Source organism: Symsagittifera roscoffensis, chromosome 10 (assembly GCF_963678635.1).
Source record: "Symsagittifera roscoffensis chromosome 10, txSymRosc1.1, whole genome shotgun sequence".
Classification (NCBI taxonomy): Eukaryota; Metazoa; Xenacoelomorpha; order Acoela; family Convolutidae; genus Symsagittifera; species Symsagittifera roscoffensis.
Genome location: NC_087071.1, coordinates 32,226,512 through 32,237,117, shown reverse-complemented (window position 1 = coordinate 32,237,117; position 10,606 = coordinate 32,226,512). Strand labels below are relative to the sequence as shown.

At 34.7% G+C, this 10,606-nt stretch overlaps 1 protein-coding gene across 1 annotated transcript; it reads left to right on the top strand.

Moving 5' to 3' along the window:
- The first annotated feature begins 1,867 nt into the window (after positions 1-1,867).
- Positions 1,868-7,334, top strand: LOC134855038 (uncharacterized). Its single transcript, XM_063871417.1, has 4 exons — positions 1,868-2,088; positions 2,504-2,650; positions 6,774-6,917; positions 7,189-7,334. Exons 1-4 carry the CDS (start codon positions 2,055-2,057, stop codon positions 7,332-7,334), a joined length of 471 nt encoding a protein of 156 aa, XP_063727487.1. The 5' UTR covers positions 1,868-2,054.
- The last annotated feature ends 3,272 nt before the right edge of the window (positions 7,335-10,606 follow it).

Genomic DNA, 10,606 nt, shown 5'->3' with positions numbered 1-10,606 from the left:
GACATTTCAGTTCAGCTTTCAAAAAAAACAATCGAGCCGTCCTTTATCTCGTCTGAAACGCTGATGAGTGCGATGATAATTTCTGAACCATCTCATCTCAAATACTGATGAGTGACTTAGCTGCCATTTCAAACTGAATTATCTCATCTCAAATACTGATGATGATTTCTTATGCATAACTGAACCATCTCATCTCAAATACTGATGAGTGACTTAACTGCCCCCATTTCCAACATGAACTGCCATTTCAAATCTTGAACAGCCATTTCAAACCCATTTCAAACCAAAAGGAAAAATTTGACATCCGCGTAGTTAACCATTGTTTTATGATTGGTTTGTGGATTCCGCTGACAAATGGATAAGTCCTTTTGCATTCAAATTGCGCGTTCCTATAGATAATAAATCAAATATTCCACCTCTATCTTTTAATTGTTCATTTGCAAGTTCAGTAATAAACAAAAATGCTGGATCCACTTACAATTTGCGGAATCCGCTTACATTTGCGGATTCCGCATACAAATTTTGCGGATTTCACTTAAAATTGCGGATTCCACTTACATTATGCGGAATCCACTTAGTTGCGGAAGCCAGAACAACTAGCTATATTTGCTTGTTGCGGAATCCGCAACAAAACAAATGTGCCGAAAAAATGTACGTTACAGGTATACGTATGCGGAATCCACTGAAGTTTTGTTTGTGGAATCCACTTACATTTTGGAACATATTTTAAGATTTTTCTCTTGAATCCAGAAACATACAGACACAAAACTGTGCTCCTATCCAATGCACAGTTTGGCCGCATAATGTATGACAAGGTTTTCTTGTCAACCCTGGATTCTGATAAAAAAAATCTCAGCAGCAGTCTGTGAAAAAAAACCTCTGTGACAAATTATCAATCTCTAGGATTATATCTGCAGTTACTGCCGGATTTCATTAACTTCTTATCAAATGTATTTTTGTATCACATGTAGTTTGACAAACAAATTCCGAATTGTTCTTAAGCAACTTTAGTAAACAATTAAAGGGATTATTAAACCTATTGTGGTGTTATTTTTCCGAGGCGTCAATCCATTTTTTTCATCAAGAAAGTTTAAAAATTAAAAAAATTGTGTCGAATTCTTTGTCGTCAACCTTTTTCAGTAATCGTGGTTCGTTCTTTGATACAATTGTGTGACGTTCATTTCTAGCTGACTGATCATAAATTTTTTGTAAGTGGTTTTTAAAGGCGCTTACCAAATTTTCGGGACATGCCGAAAAAAACGCAAATCGTTTTATCAAAACCTTCAAAAAAGTGTTTAGAAACGAGGAATTGAAAAAAATAGCCTAAGCTCATAAAAAATTCTCAAAATAGAATCTTCATTTTGTTCTAGCAATGCTAGAAAAATTGAATCGATCGTCTAAAACAGGCCGGCAAAGTTTTTGTGAAGGTCGGCCATTTTTTCAGAGTTTCGTTTCTCGATCAACCATTCAGTGTCTGAGAGATCAGATGCAAAGAAACGCATCATCTGAAAATTCAAATACGGTGATAATCTAAAGCAAACTTCATCATCTTATAGTTACTTTTCTCTAATTGAAGAAGGAGTTCAGTGCACTTGGCAACTTCAAGTGTAACACAGAATCAGAAGAGTATTTATCATATGAGTCATTAATTTAAATTTTGCTTCAATTCAATCGTGACAAAACTTATTATAACTATTATTCCAAAAGGATCCGAAACTTTCATCTAAATCTTAGAAACTGAATAACTTTGAGAACCTTCGATAATAGTTATGATTTAATTACTCTTAACGACAAGTCAACGCAAAAACTTTTTTCGTATACACAGCTCAATAAAATTTTCGTTATCACAAGCTGTGATTATGAAAAAGTTGCTGAGCTGTTTATACGAAAGAGCTTTTTGCGTTTACTTGTCGTTAAAAGTAATTAAAATAAAGCTTTTTTAGAAGGCTCTCAAAGCTAACCAGATTCATAAATTTAAATGAAACGTTTCGGCTTGATTTTCAGCGCTTATTTTGAAACGAAAATCCACTCATAAATTGATTGGAAGAACCAAAATGGCAGCTTCACAACTCCATCAGAGCATTTTAGGGATCTAGTCAATAATTTCCCGCAATGTTTTTTAAAGTAAAGCTTCTATTTCCAATGTAGTATCGAATGGCAAACTCTCCCCCCCCCCCCCATCTAAAATCAAGTTAATCGTGAATTCGTAGTTTGATATCGGCGGCAATCAATTTTTTAACGGTGAATGTGACAGTGTTGAGAAAAAAAACTACTTTGAGCTTTTTTGAAGCAAACAATTTCGATTTGACGACAACAATTGAAAACTTTTCGAATGACACAACAAAAACAAACGCAAACAGAAGATAGATCGGTTACGACACGGGCTCTTAGGCACGGTAATGTTTGGGAACAACTGCGCACATGTGTCGATAGAAAAGTTTAAGCCCTCCGTCAACCAGAAAAAGTACTGATTGGGGCTATTATTGTCTAGATCCCATTGTAGACTGCAAACAGTCAGTCGAGAATGATCAGACGAGCAAACTAGTCGGATGGGCAACTGAATATCTAGACGCAGAACTGATTTGCAATTTAAATGTGGAGGAGTCATTGGCAGGCGTGTTGGCCGAAAAATTTGGGCTGTCTTTTTCAAGTAAGTTTAATTTGGCACCACAATTCTAAAGCTTAGAACTGAAGCTAAGCTGAGCTTCAACAATGAGAAATCAATTCTTTCTTTCTTTCTTTCTTTCTTTCTTTCTTTTTATACTAGTTTGTCTGAATGTTTTTGTTCCGACTTCCAAAGAAAAGACATATTATTCATGTTTAGGGTGATTTTTTTATTCAGTCAAAATTCAACTTTGTAACTAAGCGTTTTTGACACAATTTTCTTATGCCATCTCTCAAATTTTACAAAAAAACTTTCACCTGTGATCCTTTTTCGCAACTTCAATTTCACAGAATCGAATTACCAAACTGTTTTGGACTTCACTAACAAACACCTCTTAACGTAAGTTTTGTCGGCATGATCAAAATATTTTTGTAATAAAAAACAGCTTTCCAGCTGATTCCGCTACGATACTTAACCGTACTGAAGTTTCATCTATAATAATCCATTATTTTGGATTTTGATTGTCCGTCTCCACAAAAAAAAACAAAAACAATCTTCTATAATTGATTTGAAAAGGATCAAAATCTTAGTTTTTGTCAACTCATTAAAATCCATTTTAATCGATTATAATCAATTATTAGGTAATATAATGGATTATAATAGATTTTGAAAATTTTTCTGAAAATTCAAACTACACTTTATTAAAATTTTAGTACTTCAGGGGTAGGGTTGGTGTGAACATTAATTGCAGGGGGATGAGTAAACGCGGGGGGAAGGGGTTGGGGTTGTGGTGAACAGTAACGGGGTGTTATATAAAATTGATTCGAGTAGGCTGTGAGTGTAGCAAAAACCGTAGAAAATTTTGAAAAAAAAATTAGATTATAATCCATTATAATCACTTATAATAGATTTAAAATTAGTTATTATCAATTTTAATGGATTAATCGGATTGTGTTTTTATGGAAATAATCGGTTATAATGACAAAATAATTGATTTCATGGTCTAAATTTGCAACAATAAAGAATTAGAACGACAACATTTTAGTCAACATTTTTCCATTATTATCGACTTTAACCCATGAAACTCCGGTGCGGGTTTGGCTTTTACTCCAGTCTTCTCGCGGAACCCGCATGGTTGAAAAGACGCAGTTTGGTCTGGTAATGACGGCTACAAATTGTGCTCAATAAGGAAGAGTTTTATTCCCCTCTCACCCACCCCTGGTCTGCTCACAAACTGAGAAATATTCTAACTAAAATTGAAGAAATCTTAATAAGTCCCCACAAGATATAGGGTCAAACTACCGTAAGAAGTGGTTTGATCTCGACCTAAAACACTAATATAAAGCTGCTGTGGTATTCTATTTACATTGAGTTATGACCTATTTGGTTATACTCAGAGTAATTTGCGATAAGGTACACCGTCTGCTCGTCACGCTATCTTATTTTCGGCCGGATAGATTCGTGCAACTTCTTAGTCTAATACCGATCTTAATCTTACTCTTATATCTCCTATATTACGATATTACGATTACATTAGATATTTTAAGACTTGTCTCTGGAATCCAGGAACATACAGACACAAAATTGTGCGCCTATCCAGTGCACAGTTTGGCCTCGTAATGTAGTCTTAATAGATCGGGGGCTATTCTCATGCGCAAAGGACCAAATGAGCGAAAAAACTCGTGAGCGGAAGATTGAACACAATTTAGCCGAAAGTCAATTTTTAAAAAGAAGCAATTGCCATTCAATTGAAATGAATCAAATGAAGCAATATCTTTCATCACGAAACCCTTGAAATATAAAATTTGTCCCAATTTTGCGGCGGTCAATGACAATTTGAAAATTTTGCAAATTTCTGCCGTTTTAATATTCGGCCAATATCAAAAATCCAGTCCCTGGAAATGTTTACTTTTTTCCAAATTTTAGATTGCTGAAATCTGATTGGCTGATTTGTATTTTCGCGCATTCGGTCCTTCGCGCATGAGGGATTCCACCAATAGATCTAGTGTATGCTGGTTTATGCGAGTTTGTTGGTGGAGTTTATCCAGAAGAAGAACAAGTGTATTCTAATTTTTATTCAAATTGTTCTGGTGCTGAAACTACAAGTAGTTTCAGCACTTACAAATAAGTGTCAATGTTAGAGATGGAATATGATTGGTTATTTACTAAGAATTTATAGTGATAGTTTATCAATAATATAATTGGTTTATAAATACTAGTTTAGAACTGGTTCCAACATTGACCAGTCTCACACTAGCCAAGATAAAATTTACTGAAAAACTAAAATATTTTTAAAATAATAAACGAGAGCGATTGAGTATAAACTCATAAAAATCTGTAAGTTTATGACTTTCTCTTTTTCTTTGAGCTGAAAAATGACACACGAGCAAAAAATTCAAATGGGTCAAAAAGGAAAACAAATTGCTGCTGTGTTCTCTACGCATTCTTAAGTATGACACTACTGCAGAAGTTATTTTGAAAGTTTCATGATAAATCTTTTTCTACTGCCACAGTAAACCGCTTTTTTTCTACAAATCCTAAATGAGATATTAGTGCATGTTTTAAGGATTTAATAAATTGAACAAAAAAAGCAAACAGTTGAAAACAAGCTATAATGTCGGTTTTAGCGTGCTTTTTGTTGGGTAAAGATGAATGGGACGTTAAACTTACTTCGGCTCAAAATTTCAAGATTCCGTCAGAAAGGCATTGTTTTTGGACGTTTTTTTAGCCAGATTTTTTTAAATTGTCATTTATCTTTCTGAAGGGCTGCAAGAGCTTAACTGTTAGTCAGTTGTAACGTTTACCGACAATTGTAAATTACTCCTGTGTTCAACCAGGGAGATCACTGGGTCACTAATTTTGGACCAAAAATTAACATCTCAACCCGTTTTTAAAACATCTGAACGTTATTTTTACATTCCACACTATATGAGTACAATTTATGTTTTTCGAGTAAACATTTGAAATTGCAATAACAAAAAAAAAACAAAATTCAAATGTGAAATTTAGATCTGCATTAATTTTTCATACCGATACTCCGGTTTTAGGATGGGAAAATGTTTTGGGAAAGTATGAAACAAAAAAAAATTCTGCAGCCGAAAATCTATCACGCATAGTTGCATTGCACCAATGATTGCATTGCACCAATGACTGCACCCATGACTTTATTGATTACATCGCCTAATCGGACACGATGAACTTTCTGTTTTCTTGTGGATGAAAAAACACAATGCAATGCTAAAGTGAATTGAAAGTTCCACCAGCCGGTTATAAAAAATGTCGCGGATCTTTGATGTTCTCAGTAGCTTCGCACAATCGACAGACATCTAACCGCGAAAACAAAAAAAATAACGACGAACTGACTTTACTTTTTTGGTGCCTGTAAAATACGACGTATCAATCCAAAGTTGCAAATGGTTACGTAGCAGTATTTAGACAACCGCGTATTCAGACACAGGGGTGTTCTAAAATTAATGGGGGGAGGGGAATTAATTGCAATTAATGGGATGCAATTAATTGACTGCGGTACTTTTGTAAACCCATTAATTGATGGTAAAGCAAGCAATTAATTAGCAATAATAACACGTATTTTTAACACTTATTATAACAGTATTGTAGGCCTGATGTAGCCTGGAAATTCGTTCAGTGTGTGAATGACATCGACTTTTGCCGGCAAGCTTGGAATGTCAGTTATTCCTCTTGTGCAACAGCCGTCTATAGGGCAAAAAGACACAGAAGTTTGTAAAGAATTATTCTCAAAATGCAGAACAATAAATTAGTTTCTTGAAAATATGTTTCATTTGGTACAGCCCATTAATTGCAATTAATTGCAATAACTGATTGATAAAAAGTCCCCATTACAATTAATTGATTGCCTTGCAAAAAACTCAAAAAATTAATTGCAAATTATTTTTGAAAATCCCTGTTCAGACACGCCAGTATTTAGACAAATACTGTTTTAACCAATCAGAATGGAGACCAGGAAGGAATTAATAAACAATTATCATTTATTTTGGATTATTTATGTCTGATCTCGATTCTGATTGGGTCATACAGTATTTGTCTAAATACTGAAGAGTATGAATACGCGGTTGTCTAAATAAAAACCGCACTCCGTTGCAAATTTTCAGTTGAACTTTTTCAATTTGCAAAGTATTTTTTTTTTCAGATGAAAAAGTGCAGAACTTCGCCTACGTTCTCAGCTATGCGGCTGTGATTGAGTTTGCATACCACGTGGTTGGAGTGGTGGCTTCATTTTCTTCTGTGGATTTGACTGGGGTTGCTCTGGCCCAAATCAAAAAGAGCCTGGAAGGTATCAAGATTTAATGTAATGTAAAATTTAAAAAAAAATAGCAATTAACTTGTGGGAGAGAAAGAGGAGTTTTTTTTTGAAATTAGAATTATCCGCTTGGTTGTTATTAACACCTGTTTATCGCCAGACTTCAAATATTTTGGACTCTTGCACCAACAACAGCGGCTTTAACACAACTAAAAAATGCAACAAACAAAAAAATTGGCAAAAAAAGGCGCTTTAAAATATCAAAAAACCTGATTATTAAGATGCTAATTTGTTCCTTTCAAAGATATTAAGAAGATGATCGGCGTCATTCTTGCTGAGCCTCTCAAATCGGCAATCGACAAAGTCTCAACAGCTATGAATCTCCTGCAGAACGAGGAGATCAAACTGGCCGTCGAAGAGTTCAAGGACTGTTTTCCAGACATCCGTTGACACTTTCTTCCAATTTTTAGTCTTTTAGTCAATGACTGTCTTTATTGGACTTGTGATCTCAAAATTTAATTGCAATGATCGTTCACAAACAGCACAGAAATTTGCATCATTTAGTAATCAAAACATTTTTTTTATTTTTTCATCATAACATTTTTTTCTGAAAACTGAAGTAGTTTTTTCTTTATCCTCTCAGTTATAATGCTAGAAAAGGATCCGGGTAATTGCACATCTTCTGACTTAAATAAAAGAAAGGATGCTTAGAAAACAGTCCTCGTTCAAGGGTGCAAAAATTGATGCTAACAAGGCCTACCATTACACAGTAGGCCAAGGAAAAGATTTGGACAATTTACGACAAGCTGTGACTGCAAAAAAGATTCTAATTCTGTCCAATCTTTGCATTTTGTCGTACCAGGAAAAAACGGAAACTATCCAACCATTTCATATATTGGATAAGAAACGACAAAACATCATTGCCGTTGAACTTGAAAGATATTGCACGGAACTTATCGATTATCAAAAAACGCTTAACCGAGGCGTACCTTTGCTTAACCGGTCCAAAAAATCAAAAGAAATCAGCGACTTAACTAACTCTTTGTTGCAAATTGCCTATCCTTACATATCTGAAGGAAAACACTTAACCTGTGCTATGGATAGAATTAGCCCAGGAGATAAGAAAGCGATTAAATTTGATCTAAATTTAATTCCTGAGGGAATGGAACACAGAACTACCATCAAAATTGGAACTCATTTTGAGGAGGAAAAAACGACTTTTGTGAGTTGCTCAATTTGGAGAGATCAAGAATATGTTTACGCGAGTAACCGATTACCAGACAAAACTTCACTTGATTCGACGGAAATTAGCGTTTCAATCGATCTAGATCCTTTGATATTGGAAACTATCTACAACACGAATGAAGTCAAAATTCCTAAAAACGACGGAACGTTAAAATTTTTCAAAATTTTCGACAAAAACTACGGAACTGCTTATATGAGCGTCGGCCGCGAAAGATCCCAAACTTTATATCTCTACAAGTTAAGCGACAATTTCTGGTATTGCTCTTCTCAACTTGGGTCAGCAGACTTGGACCAATGTTATTTTCAAAGTATCCCTTATGATGACGAATCACAGGAAAAACCGCTGAAGAAAATAAAATGGCGGCATCCAAGTCGTTTTAGTTGGATCGACGATGAAAACAATGAAGTTATTGGAGTTTCTTCATTATCGACTGAACAAAAAAGCGAACTTTCTGTTCGAAATGAAACTGAACAAAATGAACAAAATTCAAAGTGGATGCCAGAACAAATTATGATCACGCATTCTGACCAAACAACTTTCCTAGCACATTACTGCTTGGGTTTATACGATGCCTGTTACGAATATTCCGACCAGACAAAAGGAATTATGTATGTTAAAAGGAGCACAACTTGTGAAGATTGTCTTTACCTGTACAAGGAAGAGAAGGGAAAATGGTATCTAAAAGAGTCGAACCACCACTCGAAACTAGGTGAAGTTGTACAATTTAAGTCAATTATCTCAGTAAAAATTATTGAAGTAAGTGCGTTGTAGAGAAAAAGAAATTAGGAAAAATTGGAAAAATTAGAAGTGTTGTGCGATTGGTAGAATCCACTTAAAATCTTCTACTTGCATGATCATTATAGGGTTTGAGTTTGAGGGCGAATGTAATTTTTATCAAACTTCAAAAAAATACAAAAAAACTAAGGCTAAAAAAACAAGGACATCTGGTTGCTGTGCAAATTTCACAAAAAATTTCGACTACAAAATTTTAAGTAAAAAAATTCGAAATTCTGGGAAAAAAACGCATAATAAAAAATCGAAAACTTTGATTTTATTTTTTCTTTTATTTTTGCCGAAATTATTGTTTTTTTATAAAGAGCGATAAAGTTACATTAAAGGCGACCAAATTTGCAGTGATGATAATTGCTAAAGTAAATCAAAAACCCGCGTTAAAATTGAATTGAGATAGCAGTGTCATTCATAAAGGAAAAAACCAGACCCAAATTTCTCGTAACTGAGACTCGTTTTTGAACTTTTTCGGGGTCCGAGTCACGGCTGAAAATCCTTCATTTTGATGCCACCCGTACCTGCGATTTTATACCTTTGAGTTTTGCTTGCGCCCTTAATTAAAGGGCGCAAAAAAGCACGACTAATCCATAAATTTTTCAGTTCACTTTCAGTTACGCGATTGGAACAAAAAAACTTAAAAATTTGCATTTAAGTTTGAATCTGGGCTACAACATTAGCTCCACGTAAAAACGGAACAGCTTAAGCGATGGTATGTATTATTGGTTAATAAAAAGAACTCGAGTTAATACAGCAAATTCTGACTCAAATTGTACAATTTTACCTCAACTTAGGCGCCACTACCAGCTCGAAAGTCCTCCGCAACAAAACGGATCCGGATTCTGAAGTGCCACCGACTACTGGGTGGGAGTACTGCACTGGTTGTGGTGGCAACAACAGCTGGGAACTCATTCAACAAATAGAAGTTTACTGCATTATTAAACCACGATGAAAGCAAAGTTGGGCTCTTTTAAACTTTCCCTCCTATTTCTATTTTTCACACTTGCAATTTCAACTGCCATAAAATGGCTTAAATTGAGTCTATTAAGTAAAGAGTCAAAACCTTAATTTCCGATGATATTTTTTGATCAGATCAAATTTGTTTCAATGCAGAGTCGTTCAGAAAAAATCAAAATTTAGAAAACAATTGAAGCTAACAGAGAAAGAAAAAAGAGCCCAGAACAACGACACATAAATGTTTAAAATCAGATTCGACATTTATGAAAAAGACTTCAAACTTGATTTATAAACTTGTACAGATCTGTTCAATTGTTAAATTCAAAATTAACACATCAAAAATCAATATACCAGCATAATAGTTTATAACGGTTTATCATCAAAGTAGCATAAAGTTTCAAAAATTTATAAATAGCACTTAAAGATTTTAGAAAAAAAACGAGATAAAGATTTTAACTTGACACAGGTTTAAAAAAGTGTGTGAAGTTTTTCACCTTCGCCCAGCAAGCATGTGGACCCCTTCTGAACTCGCTTGAGGCAGTTGTCAGCTCCAACACTCTCCAAACGGGGCAATCACCTTCTCTGGATGTACGTCTTGAACCACGCGCGATACCTGAAAAGCCCTCTACAAACGCGAAACCTGAGCAGGCCTCTGCAAGTTTTTTGTCCGTGTTCTTTTTTGTTTTTGAGCAAGCAGTTATTTGAAAGTTTAAATCTTTCGGTCTGAATTCGA

Coding starts and splice junctions, on each gene's coding strand:
- LOC134855038 (XM_063871417.1), top strand. CDS start 2,055: ATGGCAGCTTCACAACTCCATCAGAGCATTTTAG. Junction 2,089..2,503: donor ACTCCATCAGAGCATTTTAG/GGATCTAGTCAA, acceptor ATCCCATTGTAG/ACTGCAAACAGTCAGTCGAG. Junction 2,651..6,773: donor ATTTGGGCTGTCTTTTTCAA/GTAAGTTTAATT, acceptor TTTTTTTTTCAG/ATGAAAAAGTGCAGAACTTC.